This window comes from Xiphophorus hellerii, chromosome 2 (genome assembly GCF_003331165.1).
Source record: "Xiphophorus hellerii strain 12219 chromosome 2, Xiphophorus_hellerii-4.1, whole genome shotgun sequence".
Lineage (NCBI taxonomy): Eukaryota > Metazoa > Chordata > Actinopteri > Cyprinodontiformes > Poeciliidae > Xiphophorus > Xiphophorus hellerii.
Window position 1 is genome coordinate 1,484,360 of NC_045673.1, and position 21,602 is coordinate 1,505,961.

Here is a 21,602-nt window from a genome sequence, read left to right on the forward strand (position 1 = left end):
TAAAACATTATCCAGCCATATTCAGTTTAAGACTGAATATGTATCAAATTTGCACCTCTTGCCACATCCCCTAAGAGCTCTTCATTTCCGGAACTAACTTTTTTTGGCTTGATGACATGCATATCTTTTTTAAGTTTCTGAATTCATTTGATAAGAACTCAGATGTTATCATTAAAACATACCCAAAAGTAAAAGTTAAGTAAAAATAAAAAGCATGCAGGGAGGTTGAAGGTTGAGTCTAGTGATAAATAGGTGAGATGAGTTTAAAATACAATGAGCTCATCTGAATCATAGTGCTTGTTGTGGGTGACAAGGGAGGGTTGGTTGGTCACGATGTGTGAAAGAACAGTCAGCGCTTCTTTCCCCCAGCTGAGAAAATGACCTGCAGACATCGGTGGGTGCTAAAGTAGAAGGAAATGCTGCTTTCACAAGCGTTGGTTGAATGTGACGCACTCAAAGTCAAACCATGGTGGGAAAAAACCCCAAAAAACAATGTTTAGATGTTTAAACAGACTTGCACCCAAACATTAAGTGATAGCATACTGAAATCGCAGGGTATTAGTAGATCTACTAGAGGTTCTTATTTTACGGTTCCATTCAGAAACACTTTAGCCCTAAGTTTTCTATCTGAGAGAGGATCTGCACCTGGGAACTCACTTCCTGTCAATTTAAAGTCTGTAACCAGTTTCAAATGTTCAAAAAACAAACAACTCTGGAACTGTATGCTTAATGTTTTATTCATGTTTTTATATTTTATTACTTTATATGTAGGATTATGAATATGTAGTCAACATTATGTTGTATTATTTTAAATGACTTGATTCACTTTCTAATATTTTTAGATGTGCTGTTTAAAATTACCTCACGCTGCAGAAACTGTGATACCAGCATGGGATGCTGTTCTGTTCAGTCTGTTAGTGTCTGTTTATATCAAATAAACCTAAGAAAACATGCAAATGGTTTCTACTGCAGAAAGGCACCGTTACAGTCCTGACCGTCCTCTGCAACATTTTTATGTTGCAGCTCTCTGCTCTCGTTTTTCATTTTTCACCTTAGCAAATTCAACGTGGATCCAGCGACTCCCACCGCTGCCTTTGTTTGGCCGTTAACATCTAATATTTTCCAGCAGCTACATGAAAGGACTTACTGACTCCCTTAATCTCAAACACACCTTGAACCATGCTGTGAGTGTGGCTAGACCTCACTATACCACACACTAATTAGAGAGTGGAGGGTCTGGAGAGCAATAATAAAACCCCAGCAGCACAATGTGCCATGCACGTGCCGAACTATTCCTGCTTGTTAAGCAGAGAGAAAGAATGCTTCATGCTCAGCTTCCTGTAAACTTTTAGGAAAGGCTACAATTCAAAGTACTTTAGAGGAAAACAAAAAAACAGGAATAAAAACACGAAGCTTCATTTAAAACAGATTGGCTGTCAAACCTAAGACACATAAACATGGTGGTTAATTTTAAAAATGCAGAAAGTTGCTTTTGATGGTCATAATTAGTCGATGGATTAAAAGTAGGAAGTGTTCACTTAGAAAAGCAGATTAAAATGTTCCTACTCATGCAAAGAATGGTCATATTTTAAGAGATATTTCAATTCAATTTAAAAGTAAGCAACTTTAGTGATTGCATATAGGATATATTAGGACATTTAATGAATAATTTGTGATATTAAACTGTTTTATTAACTCACCTGCTCAGGGACTACAGATGGAAACTAGCCTAAGCCTTTTATTAATGTTTTTTGCACATTGTCCCTGTTTTAAATAAACTTACAAAAAACTAAAGAAGTCATATTTTGCTTATCAACAATAACCCAATAATAAAATATGTTAATCTCAAGCCACTAAATGGACACACTGTTTGCTTTGATGAAGGTTCACTGACCACATCATACTAACTGCTTGAAGAGGCTCCAACGGCAGTGCAGCATGACCTATTTTCTGATTAATTCTGATAATAATAAGGTGATGTTAATTACAGGCTCAGTAATTAACATCTCATCCTCAGATGGTGCTCTGAATATAAAACCTTTCATATATTTTGTGTTTTGTTTTCTGATATATTGTCTGTTGGATTCAAATGTCTGTCGCCTAAATTCAAAAATAGTTCACTGTTTCTATTGATTTGTATTAACAAGGCAGTTAGCTTGGTTCTAAGCAGAGTTTTAGGAGGAGCATGAACCAAAAGCTGGAGGAAGATGATGTGAGGAAGATGATGTTGTGATTTTCCTCCGGGGATGATGGAGTGATTCAGCTAAACATCCGAACCCAACATGACGGGTGGGCTCTAATAACACAGAGCAAGTCCCTCTCAGCTTCCAGGTTCCAGAACATGCTACAATATTAAATAATTTATGCCACATTAATGTGACGCCAGGCGGCTTTACGGGAAGAACCATTAAAAAACAAATTGGGTTCCAGAAACATGTCGGGCAGCTGGGGAAGGGGAGCACTTCAAAAATAATATTGGCAATAATATCAACTTATAAACCAAAATGCTGGTTGATTGCTATCTGAGGGATGGTCTGTCGTTTCCATGGTGACACTTTTTCATACCTACCGTATTTATTCACAGTCCAGTCTGCAGCGGGAGCCTCATGCAGAGACCCTTTTGCATGGATTACAGGCAGGCAGGTAAACATGCAGCTTAATATACTCATGCTGCGAAGTCCTTAGTGCACACAATAAGAGGAAGGAAATCACACCTGCTATACGGTAAAAATAATAGTACGTTTAATAAACATGATGAAATGAAGATGAGGAGGAACAAAGGGATGAAGAGGAGAGTCGGTCAGAAAAGCTGGAGTTTGGTTGTTAGAACTCCAGTTTCTATCTCAAGCTGTTTACAGTTAGCATCAAATCAGAACATTATTACATTATTATAACGGTTTGTTACAAATATGCTTCACTTTAAACATTCATTCATTAACTTCCAATTTGTTCTGATTTCACTTTAGCTCCTGCTAATGGTGTTAGCTCCTGCTATTGCTGCTAGCTCTAGCTAATGTTATCAGCCGCTGTTAGCTCCTGCTGGTTCAGTAAACAGTAGATCACATTAACTTGCTTCAGCAGACGTTTCGTGTTTAACGACACATGGAGACGTTTTGTGGGCGGCGCTGATCAGCCTCCATCACCATGACTACTTCTTTTGTTTACAGACTCTGGTCCACCATAACCTATCTGCCTCATCGGCCCAGCATGCATTGCACCAGTGAAAAAACAGTGACCTTTGTAGGTGAAAAAATATAAAATATATATTTTATATATATTTGATATATAACTCGTTTCTGATGTAATTACGAGTTTTTAAGCATAGCAGACAACAACTTATAGGTTGATAGGAAAATATATTTAGGCCAACATATTTATATGGTATTTAAAGTCATTATAAAACATTTGCAGAAGTCAAAATGAAAATAAATGAGAACTTGTTTTATTTGACTATTGTTTGCACAGAAACATGAAGCAGACAATTGTGCACATAACAGGATGTTTCTGTCAGACATTTGATTATATGCAGAGATTTAATAGAGTCAGATGCCTCACTACCTTCCTCCCACACAAACACACAACCAGTATCACACTTTTTTCTACCTCCTCACAGCCTCCTCTGTCTCCTGTTTCACCAGCCTGTCCACCTCTTTGTCCTCCCACTGGACGAACGTCTGCAGGCCATGACTCACCACCTCCTCATCTCTAATGCACAGCGAACGCCCCCTGCACCCCCACACGCCCCTCACCCACATTAATTAAACCCAGATCATGTAAACTGCATGCACACAATGCATCAGAGCCCTCGCTGTTTTTATTGACTCTCATTACCGACACACATAATGAAATCCAGCGCTGAAGGATTGGTGTTATGTGCCGACACAAGCACGTTAATGTATGCACAAGTGAGATCAAAAGCAATAGGAATGTAACAAACAGGACTCCAGAGGCTGAATCAGAGTCTGTAAAGAACATTTAAGAAAGGAAACGAGTCAGCATTGAAGTCTGAGTCACTGAACCTAAAATCAGCGATATATTAAAAAAACCCATGTCTACCTGCTAAAATGAGCGTCAGCTGAATAACGACACTGCAAGAGGAATAATGAAACGGCTGAAAGGAACCAAATTGATTAATTAGTTTGTTTAGGGTGAGAAAAGTGCCTGGTCCATTATCCGCCTCATCTTCTTCATCTTTCCTCGAGGTAAACACACAAAACTAATCCGACATTAATCCAACCTGAATTAATAAACTGGCTGATGAAAACCTCCCAGGCTCATTTCAACTGTTTCAATAGTTTCATGTTAATGAGGAGAGACATGAGCGCAAAACATACATAAATATTTGTTGATCTTCTGAAAATCCAGTTCATTAAGTCAAGTGTTGCTGTGATCTACTGGTAATTAGAAGAAAAAAAAACAATCTCTGGGTTAGATAATGAAGAGTGTTGTGTAAGCGTTACGTGTTTCCTGCACAGAGTCAATTATCCTGTCGATGCTTCAGCGATCACATGCTGCCTATCAGGATGGATGTTCCTCTTTACGTTATGAAACACTTCAGCAGATCTGGACAGGCGCTGTAAAAGGCTGAGGTGTCATTCTGAAGGATTTAAATATAGTTTTTGGTACGTAATCATTTTTGAAGAAGAGTTGGAGATGATATAATAATAGTAACACTAATAGAAGCATTTAAAACGGCTGCATAAATCAGAGCAAGCTACAATGTCAAAACTGCAAAGGGAGAAAGTTATACTGTTCCAGTTGTTAATGAATTAGCAAATCTAATTATTGATGAAGCGACAAAATAGAAAATCTGATTCATATAACAAACTAAAACAAACTACCTGGAAACCAGGTCCATATTTTCAGATGTTTTTAAAACTGAATAATCAGTCAGTAAGCAAAACAACAACAACAATGAGCACCGTGTTTTTTAAATGCACTTTGTTCTGAGTTTAAGGCTGTTTTCACAGTCCAGTCGACCCGGTTCTACTGGATCCAGAACTTCACCATCTGATCCACCTTCAGCTGCGGTTCTCTTCCTCTCTGCTCTGAGTCAAACCAACCTGTTCCCCTCCTGGCCTGTGGGGGCGCTGCACCAAGAACCACTGAAGGAAATGACATAAAAACCTCTGAAGACACTGAGAGCAACTTCCTTCTTCACCAGATGGAAACAAGATGGAGGCGTCAGATTTTAGCGTTGGAGGATTTCTCTTTAGTCTTTGGCTAAAGACCAGGAGCCATTTCTCCTAGCGCTAGACTAGCATGTTAGCTTTGGTTGTATTTACCCAGAATGCCCTGCTGTAGTCCACTTCCTGCTTTTGGAGCGGTCTCCAGTCCACTTGGCGTTCACATACACATTCGAACTTCAACTGAACCCAGACCGAGGTTTGTAGGTGGACCAGAGTTTGGTTTTTTGGTCCTCAGAGTTCGATCACTCTCCCCTAAATGAACCAGACTAGACAGATGGACTGGAGGTGGAATAAAGTGGACCAAACAGAGCTGGTGGAAACGATCTCTGAAAAGGGGCCTATTATTCCTTTTTCAGGCAGCGAGGACAAGTCAAAACATGTTTGTTACATTTTTCTGCAAAAATCATTCTCAGATAATGAGATTTTATCTCCTCAGTTCTGCCTCTCTTGAGGTCCTTTCAGAATGAGCTGCTTTAGCCCTTTCATGCATAGTGGTCACTACAGTGGACAGCTATCTAAAAGCCATTTTCTTGTGCTTCCTGTGAATTTTTATGTTATAAATGCACACAGACCACTGAAGTGGACATTAATGCATCATAAAATATACCATCAACTACTGGTCATCAGCTGCAAATGCAAGAAATTATTTTTGTTAAATACAATATGGCCGACAGACAAAAAAGCATGAGAACCGACCCGGTCCTCCTTCTACTGTAGACGACTCTTGCAAGTAAAAAAAATATTGTGACATCAGATAACCCCTAAGGAACAATACTACTGATGCATTTTTCAAATAACAACTTTGTATTTGGACAAAATTACAATTGATCACATAAAAATAAAAAAAAATAAAAAAATAATTTTTACAAAAAAATGTTCCTACCTTTTTTTATGCCTTAAGAAAAGAATTTAAAAAAATGGAAAAAAAATTCTGACACAAAGGATCATAATTCATGCATCAGAGGGTTAATGTCTCTGTCACTTTTATGCAAATGAGCTGCTGCTAGCCACGCCCCCTCAACTCAATGTTTACACTTTATGCACATGAAAATGGCTGCAAACAGATGCGCAATTGTACAAACTTTCCAACCTTTGACCGGCTGGGTGTTTTTTTAAAAAATTTTTTAAATAATTTTGCTCCATTCTGAAATATTATGCATGTTGCAGAGAATTTCTCAATATCTCAAACAGCATCTGGTCAGACTGTAGCCTGGCATAGCCTATAAAAGTCTCATTAGTACAAACTCACTCTTATGAGCTTATTAAGTCGCTCATCTCTAATTATATGCAGTAATTGTTTGTACAAGCTGCAGATAAACAGGTTTCATTGCATCTAACATCAACATATTTTTAATCAGCCAAGAACGGGTAATTTAAGAAACAATCTTTCACCTAGAGTCGAGCTGAGTGAATTCTGCAGGCCATGCGGGCGTCACCCTGAACGGCTGCAGATTCTAACATTAGAACCTGCTAAAAATCTCAGTATGTGTCGCTTAACCTGCTCACTTAAAAACAACAACAACAACAAACAAAACTAATATATTTATGCTACATGTCAAATGAAGAACGGGACATTTTTTCTATAAGGCTTCTGAACTAGAGGAGTCTCCCCCTGCTGGCCTAGAGAGGAATCACTCCTCAAATTCTGGTTCTATGAATTAATCTTTAATTAAAACAAAAATCAAAGCCGTTGTAGACACATTTTTGTATAAATACAGAAATAGAAGCAAATTAAGAAACTTTTTATGTATAACTGCCTGTATGACAGGTAATGAGCAAACAGCCATCTTTATTGGAGCAACACATCGTAAACTGTGTTCCTGTTTGTTTATGCAGCTCTTACATGCATTAACTTTTAATTTACGAAACCCTGCAGAGGATTTCATACACCTGGAACTTTAACCACAAATGGTATTTTAATTGATTGAGATTTCTGTGAAGTGAGAGGAAGTGATTCAAGGTGCTAAAACAAAACGACCACAGGAATAGATTTTGCACACCTGTCTCCTCACAGTGACCAATGAAATCAGTTTGAAGTGCAGTCACATTCACCCAGGGGTTTGCTTTTTTATGAAACACATTAATCACTGAAAAATTTAAGAAGACGTTTTTCACAATGACGTACTCAACTAAAATATATTTTTGCACAAAAACATAGATTAAAATGCTTGGTGTCACATCAGATCAACTGGAGCCACAGAAATAAAATTTACTGAATTTTTTTACTTTTCAAGACAGCCACCATGGTTGTCATCAAAAATTATTTTTTACACTAAAATTGCCAATAATTGTATCTTGGTGTCACATTGTACATATTTTGGAGCATAGAAATTATATATATATATTTTTTGATCTTCTATGTCCTTTTTCTGATGGACATTTTTTAAAATAGCCGCCATGTTAGTAATGGAGAATAAGTTCACTAAAATCAGCAGGAGTTACTAGTCATATCTAACCAAAGAGTTATATTCACCAACCTGCTAACCTGCAATCCTAGCTCAGGTAATGCTAAACACACAAAAAAACAGCAACAGAACAAAAATTGCAGAAATAAACACAAAAAATACTTTGCATAAGCAAACGCTAGAGAAACCAAAAATTATCAGACGCTAACACTAACCACATTAAAAAGAAATTGGCTGAATGACATGCTAACCATAGAAGACAACGAAATTTCGTTCTGTATACACCTGTGCATGCAAAATGATAATAAAGTCAGTCTAAGTCTAAGTCTAAGACGACAACCTGCGTCACATCTTGTCAAAAATCTCATCAAAATGTAATGTTTGTCACTCCTTTCTCAATTGTCGACTCTATGTTGCTTCTTATTTTGTGTTTTTATGATGCAAAGCACTTTGAACTGCCTTGTTGCTCAAATGTGCCACACAGATAAACTTGATTGATTGACTGATTGATCATCTCCTTGCAAAACAGCAAAGTCCTCAGTTTCGGTTTTGGCATCTCATTTTTTTTTTACATATTTACATAAAGTTGTATGAACAGAATAACCAAAGTCAAAAACATATAATGTGACACAAAGTTAATCTAAGTTTTGAAAATGGGTAACAATTTATGGCAATAATTGGTTTGAAAGGATGAAAAACGACGGCCATCTTGAAGAATGGCCATCTAGTGGCTAATGGGAAATATAAAAATATGACCTGAAGGTTGAACATGCAACTTTTTATACCGTCTTGAAAGATTTTTACAGTAATATGCTGCACCATCAGCCAGGGCTGCGATGGAATTCCACCAGTCAGGCTGAGAATATCCAAACTTACAGAAATAAACAAAAACTTTATACATTTTTAACATTTCCTCACATCAGAGGCAGCTACAGTTGGTTCCTGTAGAAACAGAAAGCCAACCCAACTGGAACGGCGTTGTGTTAGTCTCACGCTGAAACAATGAGCGTGGTGAAAGGACCCGGGCCTTTTCCTTCCTGCCAACCAGGAGGGAGCAGAAAGTTTCACTCCGTTTCTTCCTGCAGGCGAAGGTTGATGCAGCCTCCTTCACCAACGGTGCAAAGCATCTCAGACAATGTAAATGGCTGAAGGCTTTAAACGTATGAATCGCTGTCTCCACTGCAGCGCAGCATGAAAACAGTAAATGGGCCACTGGGGAAGCTGCCAAAAGGCCAGAGCGGTCTAAGAGGGGGAAACGGTTCCCAGGCCTCTGAGAACAGAACAGTCTCTCTTTTTACAGCTTGGCGGATTTAAATTCTTTCTCTCTTGCTGCTGAACTCCAACGATACTGAAGCAGTTTGCTAAATCCACATTGGCTCCCGGGAACAGCCACTGTTTGGGAAGAAAACACAGGCATGCTTCTGCTGCACTTCCTAAAGATGGTTCGCTTTCTACAGCGGGAGCGTTTACACAAACCACCCAGCAGCAAAATTAATGGCTTATCAGAAGGAAAGCAAGATAATAGGATTAGAAACTTGATCCAGAAAACAGATGAGCTGAAAGCCAGACAGGGAAGGATGAAAATGCATTTCTGTAGCATCGACTCAAGCTTAAAAACAAACAAAAAAAAAAAACGAGGAGTTTCCAGATCTTACCATAACAGCAGAGCAGACACATCTTTGAGTTTTTACCTTTCCGGCTCCAAAACTTGTACTTGCGTCGCCGTTTCATAGTCAGTCCACTCAAGGTCAGCTAATCAGTGAATGTTAATTCATTATGAAGTCCAGAACTACCAGCTTCTAACCAACTCAGATGGCAATAAAGGTAGTCCATGTTGTGTCCAAGAGGAGAAGTGAAGGTGTGTGAAAGTCCAAAAATACTCCTGTGTTTAGTGAACTGGACTTCCTTCCTGTCAGAAGAGACCTGCTGTTCTGCTCCTCAGATCAAGTGAAGAGAAAGAATCATCCATCCTGCAGCGTCTTTAGATCTGTCCGTCTTCTGGGGAAGGAATATCCCGGATTTCAAACAGACAAGATTTCTCAATCAGCTTGAGGAGTTTCACTCAAACTTCCTTCTGAACGTGCATCTTGGTCTTTAGCTCAGCTGGAACTCAAAAGGTAAAGAAGAATACAGGAGGTTTCTGGGAAAAGCCTCGCTATCAAACAATGCCAGTCAGGAGAGGGAAGCAACACACATCCCAGTCAGGAAGCTGCAGCTGGCGAATGGAAAGAAAAACAAGTTTCCTTCTCACTCTGCGGCTGAAACAGAGGATCATTTCTGCACTAAGGTGAGCAAAGTATCCAAAGATTTTACTCAAGTTAGGGTGGAACTGCGTCAACAAATATTTACCTACGCAACATGATAACTAATGTTGCTGGATGATAAATTGTTCCAGAAGTTATTGCGATATTGTTGCTTTGACAACATTTTCCAGTAATATAATGGAATTGACATAATAAATCAGTGTTTGCAGTTTTTAAGATTTTATAGTTGGTGTTCAGGTATTAACCTTCCAATCTTTTAATAACACATAATCATCAAGTAATATTTTCAAATTTCCTGTCAACTTTAAACATTTTTTAACTCAAAAACACGGCAGGCTGCAAGATGAATGACGTCTCTGGAGCCCAACCAGGGAAACCTTGATAACGCAAGAACATATGCTCAAAGATCAATAAATGTTTGTTAGAATTTAAACTAGCAGACATTTTAAATATCTAAAATAAACAACAAATAAAATGAATTATGAAGTTTCTGTAAACAAAACTGTCCTTCAAAAGAAAAGGTTGAATTGAGACCAAAACACCAAAGTGAAAACTTTTATATCCAGAAAGGAAGAAAAGAGAAAACTATAAATCATGCAAATGGAAATTATTGAGCTTGTTTTAATTCATTATGCAATTAATTTATTTATTGTTTATTGCAACAAGCACATAAAAGAAAAAAAGAAAGAAATATTTTAATTTAAAAAATTACAAAATAAGCTTTAAGCTGAAACACTTTTCTAAATCTATTTTTTTCAATATGAAATGTATGAAACCAATATATAATAAGTAACATATCTTATGTTATGAAAAGTACTTCAGTAACAACACAGTGTTTTATCTAGAAATGCTACAATAGACTCAACAGATAGGAAATAGCAACAAAGCTTGTGCACAAGCAAGAGGTCTCACTTCAACATAAACTGCAGCTGAGTGTCTGTAAACGGCACATTTTGTTTGAGAGTAGAATTAATGATAAAATTAAAATATAGAGTACAAAGTAGTACAACTGCTTCTAGAAGTATTTTTCCTTAAAAAAAAAGTTACTCATGTAAATGTAGCTAGTTTCTACTCAACTCTGTTTTAGGAACAAGCTAGATAACATTTTAAATCAGACAGACACGACTGTTTTATATAATGTCTCCAATATTGTAAACTAATAAATCAATGCTTTGCAGCAAATGAAGTGTTGATGTTTGATCTCGACAAAACTAGAAATAAACTAAAAATTAAGACATAACATAAATACATTTAAAAATGTGATCTAAAAAAAAGAAAGAAAAAGTTTCGCATTTTTAAACTTGGGTTCATTTCAGCAGTAAGAAAAAACAACACTTGGTATTTGTCTCCACCTACTGGAAGTTCCTGGTACTGCTACAGCAACGCCCTTCATCTGTCAGTATTTCTGCATCTTCTGAGTTTTATTACTCAAACAGGAATTCGCCATATCCTGTTACATGCAACTAAAAACCCCACCGATGACCAACTGAGCAGATAAATGACGTCATCTTCAGATTACACAAGCAGCATAGCTTGAAATATTCCTGTAGGTTGTATAAAGAGAAGAAAAAAACCCACTTCTGCTTTCCTTCATCTAATAATCTGTTATATTTTATAGCTAAAGGTAAAAAACTACTGAACAGCTGCAGATTTTATTTATGGACACTTTGAAGATAAATACCTTAAGGAAGTGAACTGAGTGACTGACCAGAATAGTTTTATAGGTTTGTTCATTTTTTCCTTCCTGGGTTATTTTTCTTCTTCCAACACTCCCTGTGACCTTTAGCATCGTGCTGCTATCACCTGAGCCAGGTGTGGATATCTATTGAAACTCCATTAAGGAGCAGCTCAGGTATTACATTATGCAAGAACGAGACACCTGGATTACAGTAACCCTCAGTTCACTAAGCCTGAACGCTGCCGTGTGATTGGCTATTTGGCTACTGCTATTAAACTGTTGGACTATAACTAGTTATAAGGTGGCTTGTGAGGATAATAAATGATTTTAAAATGAATGATTTTAAGAGGAAAAGCTGAGAGGAGGAAGTTACCGTAATCTAATCAAGAAGGGACATTGATGAGGACGGCTGTTCTGAGCAGAGAGACGGACGGAGACGGCTGTTGTTCCAAAGACAAAATATTCAGACGGAGGAGATCCAAGAGATAAAGTGCTATTGATGATCCCACAGGGAGAAACTCTGGAATGACTTTAAAACGGTCATATCCTGTTATCTTGGAGTTCCTCGTAGTGCAAAATGAAACTTTTACAGAAATAAGGTTTCCCATATTTGACATGATAGTATAATATGAGACAGATAATCTGTGAAAAGATCCAATCCTGGTCAAGAACAAGCAGTCAGAGCCAAGAGGAGGGGCTTAGCGCTGCCAATCAACCTCGTGTTCATTGCCAGCAGAAAGAAAGGGGGAGGATATGAGCAGCACATACACAACAGTGATTGACAGCGCTAAAACCCTTCACCTGTCTGATTGGTTGTTTCTGACTGAGTGATGCTTTACTACAGTTAGTACTGGGAGCACTGGGAGAAGGAGATGCTTATATTGTACTATCACAACATGTAAATGTAAAAAACATATTTTAAATAAAGCTTTAAGGGAGTTTTGACAAAAACATAATTTAATTTCACAGAGGGATCAGAAAGGAAAGATGGTGGAGAGAGAGCTGGGTGTCATCTGCAGAGCTGTGAAAACGAACAGCAGATTCTCTGAAAATAAGACCAACTGGGAGGAGATGGATGAAGAAAAGGACCAGGACCAGAACCCTGAGGAACACCGGAGGAAGACTGGGCCTTGACCAAAACCACCAGGGAAACTGATTGTTATTTGCTGAGATGAATTTTTGAACAAACCGAAGCTCAAACACGGAGATTAAACGCGTAGCATAAGATTGTATCTATGGTAACAATAAAATGCTAAAAATTGTTCTTAAATTTTATCTCCACTGAAAACCATCAAACCAAATTCAACAATATTCTCAAGTAAAAAAAAATCTAAATATTTTAGAGCTAAGGTGTGAAATTCAAACATTTACCCTGACTGTTAGGAAGCTGAATGCAGCGGCTCGGGTTGCTTATGCCTTGGGCCGGCTCGGGTTGCACATTTCTCACACAGATGAATTATCAAATATAATCACTTTTCAAAGACGTTTCCATCTTCAAAATAAAAATACTGGCACTTCAGAGCCACTTGCTCTGAAATGGTTCAGCAATGCGGCTGTAGAAGTGAGACACAGAGGCGGTTCCGGTCCAGATGAATGAGCGACAGTGGAGGGAAACAGCAGGCCACACAGCTCCTAATTCATACAGTCCCACTGCTCCTTTCTGAGCCAACAACAAGCAGCTCATTGTTGGAAAACAGCCGACCGTCTTCACAGAAACACCAGCACTAAGCTACAGTTCAAGATCCAAATCCGTTCTCCTGACGTTTCCTGGAAAAACCTGGAAACTCTGAAGATGCTTCAGTTCTGCTCCCCAGGATTCAGAACGCCGGGATATTTTAACACTTTACAACCACAAAGTTCAACATATTTCATTGAAATTTCATCTGACAAATGAAAAGTGGAAAGAATCAAACCTTTCTGGAATCACCTTCACAACGATGCATGTGGCGACAGTGGGAGGAAAAACTCCAGTCTCATCTCCGCTAGTTTTACAAGTTGTGTGAAATTTAATTTCTTTAAGCATCTTAAGCTCAGACAGATTAGATGAGGAACATCTGTGTACATCAGTTTTCAAGTCATGTCACAGTTTGTCAGTTGAATGTAGGCCTAGACTTTGACTAGGCCATTCTAACACATGATGTGGTTGCCTGAGGGATGGTGAACTTTGACCCCAGTCTCAGCTCTTCTGCTGGTTTTCTTCTAGGATTTAGCTCCATCCATCTTCCCATCAACTCTGACCTGCTTCCCCACAGCATGATGCTGCCTCCACTATCAAACCCAAGACTTTTTATTGCTGCAAGGCAACAGTGCAGCCATCAGCTCCACTTTTCTTCCACTTCTCACTGCTTCTAAAAATACCAAATAAAACTAAATCACAGACTGTGGTGAAGTTTGAGGATCATTAATATCTTTATAAAACATTGACTGATTGATCATTATAAAGAATAAAACAAAATTTTGCTTTAAAAATATAGCAAATCATTCCTATCTTGATGTTTTACGACTACAATGTTCATTTAGTTACAAACTGCTGAGAAATAAACTTCCAAACATTACAGATAATTTCTGAACAATTCCTGTTGGGATGAAGACAAAAAACTCCAAACATAAAAAAACGTCTTCATTATAACATAGAATCCAATTAAAGCTTGTTAAACGTAGAGCGGCGTACGGCTGCAGACGATGTCTGTGTCTGAAGGAAAGCCGGATCATCCAGCCGTGATGAAAGCTCTGCATCGTTACGAGGCGCAGCGAACCGAGACAACGACTGCAGCAGAACCCAGCGCTTTGATCCAGGAAGTTCAGGAACGTCACAGAAACATGATCCATTTTATCTACATGGAGGCACAAGAACGCTATGAAGATAAATCCAACAACAACACTGCATGAGAAGAGGGATTTGAATCAGTGTTCAGAACGAACCGAAATGATTTAGACGTTCAGATGTTATGGAATCCTGCAAGTTCTGGAACTGAAGGAACTGAAGTAGCTGATATCAGAGCTGCTGCATGTCCACAAAACCAAAACAATGACTGAACAAAATGACTGCTTAAGATTTAGATCCATAAATCAGAGATCCACATCTTTTGGTCAACAACAGGGGCGTCACTAGGTTCTAAGGACACATGGGGGCCTGGGCCCCAGAATATGAACAGGATGTGAGCAAACGTAAAAAATTCTCAAACAGCAACAAAAACAGACAAGTTACTTTTCCAGTTTTAAAATATTGTTTAAGGAAATACAAAGATCTTTCTACAAAATATTACAAAATAATAATAGCAGTTATTTGCTATTATAAAATGGTTTCCTAGCAAACATCGCTTAAATAGTTATAATTTTCTATGGCTGCACATTTAAAACTCTTTGGTAACTTTTGAAGAACATTTGTGCAAAGTTTTAAGCTTCCATCATCTTCCAAGCAATTCCAGCTATATTTTATAACCATTGCCCAAAATATTATGACATGAAGTAAAGGGAACCTGGAAGATTTGCTATCAATTTTGAGTGAAAAATTATAGTTTATATGATTTTTTAATTTAAACTCCAGCCACATTATTTTGAATTTGTTGGCAGTTTTTTGTAACAACAAAAAAAAAACAAAGAAACCCATTCCATCGTCCATCTTCATATTAGTAATACGGTAATAATAATAATAATAACAACAAAAAAACCCACCAAATTATTTAGGGGGCTTGAGAATACTTTATGGAGGCTTCAGCCATCATAAAGTATTCCCAGAGACAGATAAAAACAAGCACAGAGTCTAAAGTACCAGGCGTATTACATGCTAATGGTGCAAAACAGCAGCTATGCTGATGAACGCTCACATCGGATGATTCAAGGTGCGACTCTACCTGGGAGTGACCCAGAGTCTACCTCACTTCCTGAACCAGTTCATAACCTGTGACTGGAGCTGACTTTATGAAACCGCCACCACTATTATATGAGCTGAAGTGTTACCTAGTGTGAACGCTGCACCCACCAAGCACAAAGAAAAGTTCAAGTCTGACTGAGAGCGCGGCTAAGTATCCCCAGCAGCGTGTTTACACAAGTAGCAGTTCCAAGATAAAACTCTTCCTGCCTCAGACAGTCAAGCCCAAACAGAGCAAACAGCCTGAACATGGAGCGGGTTCTGAGAAGAGTTTCTGACTAAATCTGCAGCTGCATGTTTGCAAAGATCCATTATGATATGGAGTGCCATTTGTGACAAAAACAGTCAAAAATTACCCAATAATTTGGGTTATGTAGCCTGTCAAAAGAAAAAAAAAAAGAGTTCATATTTAAACAAAGCTATTCATTCCTTAATAAATGTCAGCTTCAAACATTTTAACTTGCAAGCTAAATATTTTGTTCTGTGCTAGCTAAATAATTTACTGGCTCAGAGCTAAATATTTAGTTTGGAATTAAATAGCTTTTTGATTTCATATTTTTTAGCTAAATATTTAGTTCAGCAACTATTTAGCTCAATTTAACTAAGTATTTAGCTCCCTCTGAGTCACATATTAAGCTAATATGCAAATTCACTTGCCGATAAGCGTTAGTGGACTATCAAAATAAAAGCTGGTTCTTAAGAACTTCCATATAAATCCCAATAGCAGATAGTCACTGTTGAACATCTGCATTGCCTTAAAAAGCTCATACTTTAATTGTTTTGAGCTGAAATGTTGTACAAATGGACAAAAAAATCCTAAACAGCAACAGCAAACAAAATATTTAATTTGTAGCTAAATAATATTTAATAAAATATTTAGTTTATTAACTAAATATTTAGCAAACTAAATATGTAGCCTGCTAAATAAATATTTTGCTTCAGGATAAATATTTTCTATGAAACCTGATCATTTATAAATGATTGAATAACATGGTAAAAATATGACTATGAAAAATGAATCTACATTTTCTTTCTCTTCTGACAGGCTAAATAACCCAAAGTGTTGCAGTTAATTTTGACTGTGCAGAACCCCATATATCACAGCTTTGAACTGATGTAAACTGTTGGATCAGTTTTGATAACTAAGGCTGGAACAAAGAGCTGTAGTAATAGTTCCTCCAGTAGAGCCGTTCATCTCCTTTACATTGGAGGAAAATGTTGCCCTGCAGCCACCGATGCAGCCAGCAGGCTGGGACTTGTCTCTGACTTGTCTCTGACTTGCCTCTGACAGCAGCGATGATGGGTAAACAAGGCCTGCAGCTGTTTCCAAGCTTTCCCAATCACTTTGAGGGAAACACGTGAGCGCCAACCCAACATTAAAGCCATACAATGGGATAAAAGTGATTTATTCTGGGGGATTTTAGAAATGCAGTTGGTATAAAACACATGAAACCAGAGCAGAGAGGCAGAGTGAGAACATGCTCATGGAACCCACCTGTAGCGCGTCCATGTCCCATGTCCAGACTGCGCTGCTTCCTCCGAAAGGCGACCCGGTTGAAGCTCTCCATTTTCTCCTCCTCCATGACCCGCTCAATCATTCAGACTGACCGATTCTGAGGATTTCACTGTAAGGTCGAACAAAGACCGAAAATAAAAGTATGTTTTCAGAATCTCGCTCCCTTTTTCCCAGCAAATCCAAAGCCGAGCAGCAGCGGCTCCATGCGCGTCCCCGTCACTGGTCCGCTGTCCGTTCGGGTCCGTTCGGGTCCAACCAGCGGCACTCAGGAGCTCAGGGAGCGGCTTCCAGCGGGCCAGCTTGGTCCTGGTCTCCCTCCAAAGTCACCTTGATGGGGGTGTAGCTGTGAGCCCGGCCCGCCCCTCACTGGTTTCTGTTTGGGAACTTTTCCAACATAAATAATCAGAAGTAATTACTGAGTCTGCAGGCTTTCTGCTGAAACACAACAGCTTCATTAAACTTCAGCCTGTTTTTCTGGGGTTTGAACTAAAGTTAAGGTTAGAGTTGTTGTTTTTTTCTTTTTAAAAATACATTTAAATCAGGTTTATCTCCCATTTGTTACATTTCTTTTAACTGTAGTGCAACCTGTCAACTTTGAAACCGCATATAGGGAAGTTTAAAGCAGTTTAATAAACTAGTGGAGGTATTAGATGATAATTTTTAATTTAAATCTAATTGCCAGATCTGTAATTAATTGAATTTTAGTCGAAAGTCATAAATAAGCAACATTCTCAATTCAAAAAACTTCCTTTACTACTAAATTATTGAATAAATAGAAATGTGAGCTCAACAATAAAGATATTTGTTGTTGAGCTCTTTTGAGCTTTACTTTTTTCCTTTTATGGGGGAAATATTAGAGTCAAATATTAGTGCTTGGACCACATCAGCTCATTTTCTATAGCTGAAAATAACCAGGAAGGCAGAACCAAAGGAGAAATGTTTTATTTGCTTGTGTATCCAGTTTAACACTGTTTCAAATGGTGGAGAAACTGTAAAACCCACAATATCCCAGCGTACTGCAAGCATTCCTGTCAAACCACGGCTTGTTTTCAGGAACCCGGTTAGTCTCTCCGTTCAGACCAGAAGTTAACGAGCCAGCACAGATCCAGCTGCTGCCTCTTCATCACTCTAGTTGCAAAAGTATCAACCTGTGGTGAACCAGTGAACACACACGCTGAGCAGGACGTCCACTCAATGGTGTCCTTAAACACACCAATACTGGCTGTGGAGGTTCAGGTTTTAAATCTTTAACTTAGGACATAATAATTATGAGAATGTTGGAAAGGTGCAGAAAAATGAAACTTTCCTTGCAGTTGCCACATTTTCTGCATCTCAAAAAGAGACAAAACTTTAGTTTAGTAACAGAAAAGGAATTCCTCTCTTATCTGGAACTCTCTGTTCCTTTAACCTTCCCACACAGTTTACTGGCAGAAATGTTTCACCCAGATCAACCTGCGATTGCTGCTGCTGTATTGCTCAAATGCATAGTGCAGAATTGTGCTTGTGCTGTACTGCATTCTGTCTGGGGAAGCAAAGGGAGACGGCAACACGGAGAGGCTGCGTGGGGAGCCGCTTTTAAAGTTACTGTCAAAAATTAACACAATTATTAGATTTAGTTAGGCTGTCATAAGCGAAAAACATGGCTGTTCACTATACAAAGTCATATTTTCACCATGTTATTCATTCATTTATAAATGTTAATATCATATATTATTTAGCAAGCTAATTATTTAGTTGACCAACTATACATTTAGCTCCAAGCTAAATATTTAGTGAATTCTTTAGCTTGAATATGTAGTGATCAAGGTGCATATTTAACTTAAAACTAAACTAAATATTTAGCTTTAAAGTAAAAACTTAGCAAGTAAGGTACACATTTAATGTAAAACTAAATATTTTGTTACCAAGCTAAATATTTAATTTCAAACTAAATATTAAGCTAGCTCAGTGCTAAATATTTAGTTTTGGGCTAAATATTTAGCTTGCTAATTAAATCGTTATTTAGCAAGTTAAATATTGAGTTGTCTCTGACCTAACTATTAAATTTGGAACTAAGCATTTAATTTGTAAATGTTTAGTAACAGACTAAACTAAATGTTTAGTCTGGAGCTAAATATTTAGCTTCCTAGTTAAATATTTAGCAAGCTCAGAGCTAAAAGTTTAGCTCCAAATTAAATATTTTGGGTTAAGCTAGCTACCTATTCAGTTGTAAGCTAAACATTTAACTTGTTGGCTAAATATTTAGTTTAAACTGTGACATTTGTAAATGAATATATAACATGATGAAAACAAGCTGGTAATATTTGACTGTGTAACTCTAAAAATGGACCCCAAAGTGTGGAGCTGCAATGCTTTTTTCTCTCTGTCACAATGAGGAAAAGAATCAGTAGCATGACTGGTTTCTACCACAGCGAGAAAGTCTGAAAATACTCAACGAGGAAAATACAAAGAGTAGATAACAGAGACCTTAATGCAGCAGTAAGAGTTCATTTAAACCTGTGCAATTCAAAATGAAAAGCAGCTCAAAATCAAATCCACCCAGTTTCTGAGAGCTGAGCTGCAAGCATCACCAGGACCCACTGTAAAAAATGTGTCTAATAAATAAACAAGAAGTGATATAAAACAGTCTTTGTGTATCTAATTTAAAAATGTTAAAATAATTCATAAATAAGCATTGCAAGAAAAACCTGTGAAAGAAAATCAGCTGAAATCAACCGTCACAAACACGAAACCTTTTCCTGTTATTAGTTCACTGGAACTGCCGTGCCAAAGTGTCTAAGAGCTACTGTGTAAAAAAAACTCCATACATGATTTATTTGGTTGTTATTCTCACAAAATTCTATATGGTTTAACTAGGTACGTTTTTTTCTAGAAAACGTCTAAATCAAATGTTTATTTTTGTTGAATTTTTGAAGGAAGAACAAAACAGACCGTGTTGTGACAGTGAATCTGTGAAACCGATTACTTCGTCTCCACAGCAGGAATGAATTCTTATAAAAAAACATAAGACAGAAGAAAAACATACAAGGATTATTAAATCCTGTAAATAATAAATAGTCAATAAATTATTAATAAATAACAGTAAACTAATGGAAAGATTCCAGTTCAGCGTCAGCAGCATTTCTGTCGGTCAGTCCTCCTGCAGGAAGTCGCATCCAGAAGACGGGGAGCGCGTCCTGCCTCTCTTCTACGACCCAGGTAGTGGGAGGCCCGCCAGAACCGGGCCAGAACCGGGCCGGGTCCGGCCGGGGTGGCGGACAGAGTCCAGTGAGGGAAGAGGAGGCCCCTCCCTCATCTCCGGAGTGTCTGCCTCTGCATGGCTCCTTTGGGTCCGGGCCAGGGGCGGGGCTAGGTGCCGGGGGCGGGGCTAGGTACCGGGGGGGTGGGGCTGGTGGGCCATGCAGCTACGCGGGTCGCACGGCGAGAGAAGGCTGCGACTGCTGGACAGGACCGCTTGGTATTCCTGGAGGTCTTCCAGAAATTTACGACTGAAAAAAAAAAAAACGAGAAAAACTTTTACTGAGCAGAAGGAGGATAAAAACGGCGAAATGTGACATATTTTAAAAAAAAGAGCAGTTCACTCAGGAAAACTGAAACATTTTGGGAAAAAGAGTTTAGCTTTCCTGTAAAGAGTTAGTTTGCTTGCAGAAAACAAAGTTGCTGGCAGCAGCTGGGTTTGCTGAACAAAATAAAAATCAGCAACGTCTGCAGATTATTAACAAAAATCTGCACAAAATGCTGAAAATAAACCAAACCTGAAGCATAAAGACAGAACCTCAAAGCATTCAGACCCCGTGGACATGAAGAGAAATCCATACCAGGTTTGCTGTATATTTTTTAAATAAAAATCTAAAGAAATGTCACATGCAAAAGTATTCAACCCGCTTAACTCAGGCTGACCTCTATATTTCTCCTAGGGTCAAAGTTGACCTTCCAGCAGGATGACCCCACAAAGCACACACCCCAAAAATGACCAATAAGAAGCTGGTTCTGCAAAGTATCGACTCAAAGAGACTTAATGCAGATTCACAACAAACTGTAGTTTGTTTCTGTTCTCACAGACAAAAAGAGGAGTGAATACTTTTGGAAAACTCAACAGTGAGGCGGTTAGTCAGACGTACTGGCAGCATCATGAGAGCTGTGCCAGATCTTCTCCTTTCAATCAGGAAAAATGTGTCTTTCTAAAATCAGACATTTCCTTTAAGCATCGAAAACAATAAAAATCTGCTGCATCCAACAGAACCCAAAATCATTTGATAAAAGTTTAACTTTAAAGCAGGACTGGAAAGAAAAAACAAAAACACAACAAATACATACATATAGAGGCCTCAGCCGTTGCCTTGGATACACAAAGTAAATCCTCTTTATAAGGTTTCATCAAACGACTTTTCACGGGGCGTGTGCCAAAAAACAATTCTTGATTCTCCTTTATGATGATTTAGAATCAATTTAAAATTTTTTGTAAAATTTGCTGTCCATCAGCCTCCATTTTTGTAACTAAACAGGAAGTTCTGACATCGCCATGGAGATGATACTGAGACGTGTTCATGCACAGAAAGCACCATAATATAGAGAAAACTACAAAAAATGAAGGCGAGAGATTCAACCGGCTCCGTCTTCACTGAAGGAAAACATTCTGGTTTTTCCCGAATTCCCAGGAAGTCTAGCTGGTTTTTGTA

General features: G+C 38.2%; 2 protein-coding genes and 2 long non-coding RNA genes across 11 annotated transcripts in view; 2 read left to right on the forward strand and 2 right to left on the reverse strand.

Moving 5' to 3' along the window:
• The window catches only part of fgd4a (FYVE, RhoGEF and PH domain containing 4a), a 60,038-nt gene extending 42,805 nt beyond the window's left edge, over positions 1 to 17,233 (reverse strand). For 2 of the 6 annotated variants that reach the window (XM_032579752.1, XM_032579717.1), the window contains exon 1: positions 16,903 to 17,228. In XM_032579752.1, coding sequence (XP_032435643.1) covers positions 16,903 to 17,005 — 103 coding nt within the window. In that variant the 5' untranslated portion in view covers positions 17,006 to 17,228. Of the gene's footprint in view, positions 1 to 9,249; positions 9,341 to 16,902 lie in introns of those variants that run through there. The other 4 variants (XM_032579769.1, XM_032579726.1, XM_032579707.1 and 1 more) reach the window with 3 other exon arrangements.
• The window catches only part of LOC116730601 (uncharacterized), a 176,709-nt gene that overhangs the window by 122,954 nt on the left and 32,153 nt on the right, over positions 1 to 21,602 (forward strand). The gene's annotated exons all lie outside the window — the stretch shown is intronic.
• LOC116730620 (uncharacterized) lies at positions 9,758 to 12,800 on the forward strand. Its single transcript, XR_004341366.1, has 2 exons — positions 9,758 to 9,881; positions 12,506 to 12,800. It is a non-coding gene; the product is annotated as an uncharacterized LOC116730620 (long non-coding RNA).
• The window catches only part of bicd1a (bicaudal D homolog 1a), a 32,742-nt gene continuing 28,989 nt past the window's right edge, over positions 17,850 to 21,602 (reverse strand). For 2 of the 3 annotated variants that reach the window (XM_032579682.1, XM_032579697.1), the window contains one exon: positions 17,850 to 20,411. In XM_032579682.1, the coding sequence (XP_032435573.1) occupies positions 20,291 to 20,411 (121 nt within the window). In that variant the 3' untranslated portion in view covers positions 17,850 to 20,290. The remainder of the gene's footprint in view (positions 20,412 to 21,602) is intronic. The other variant, XM_032579690.1, reaches the window with a different exon arrangement.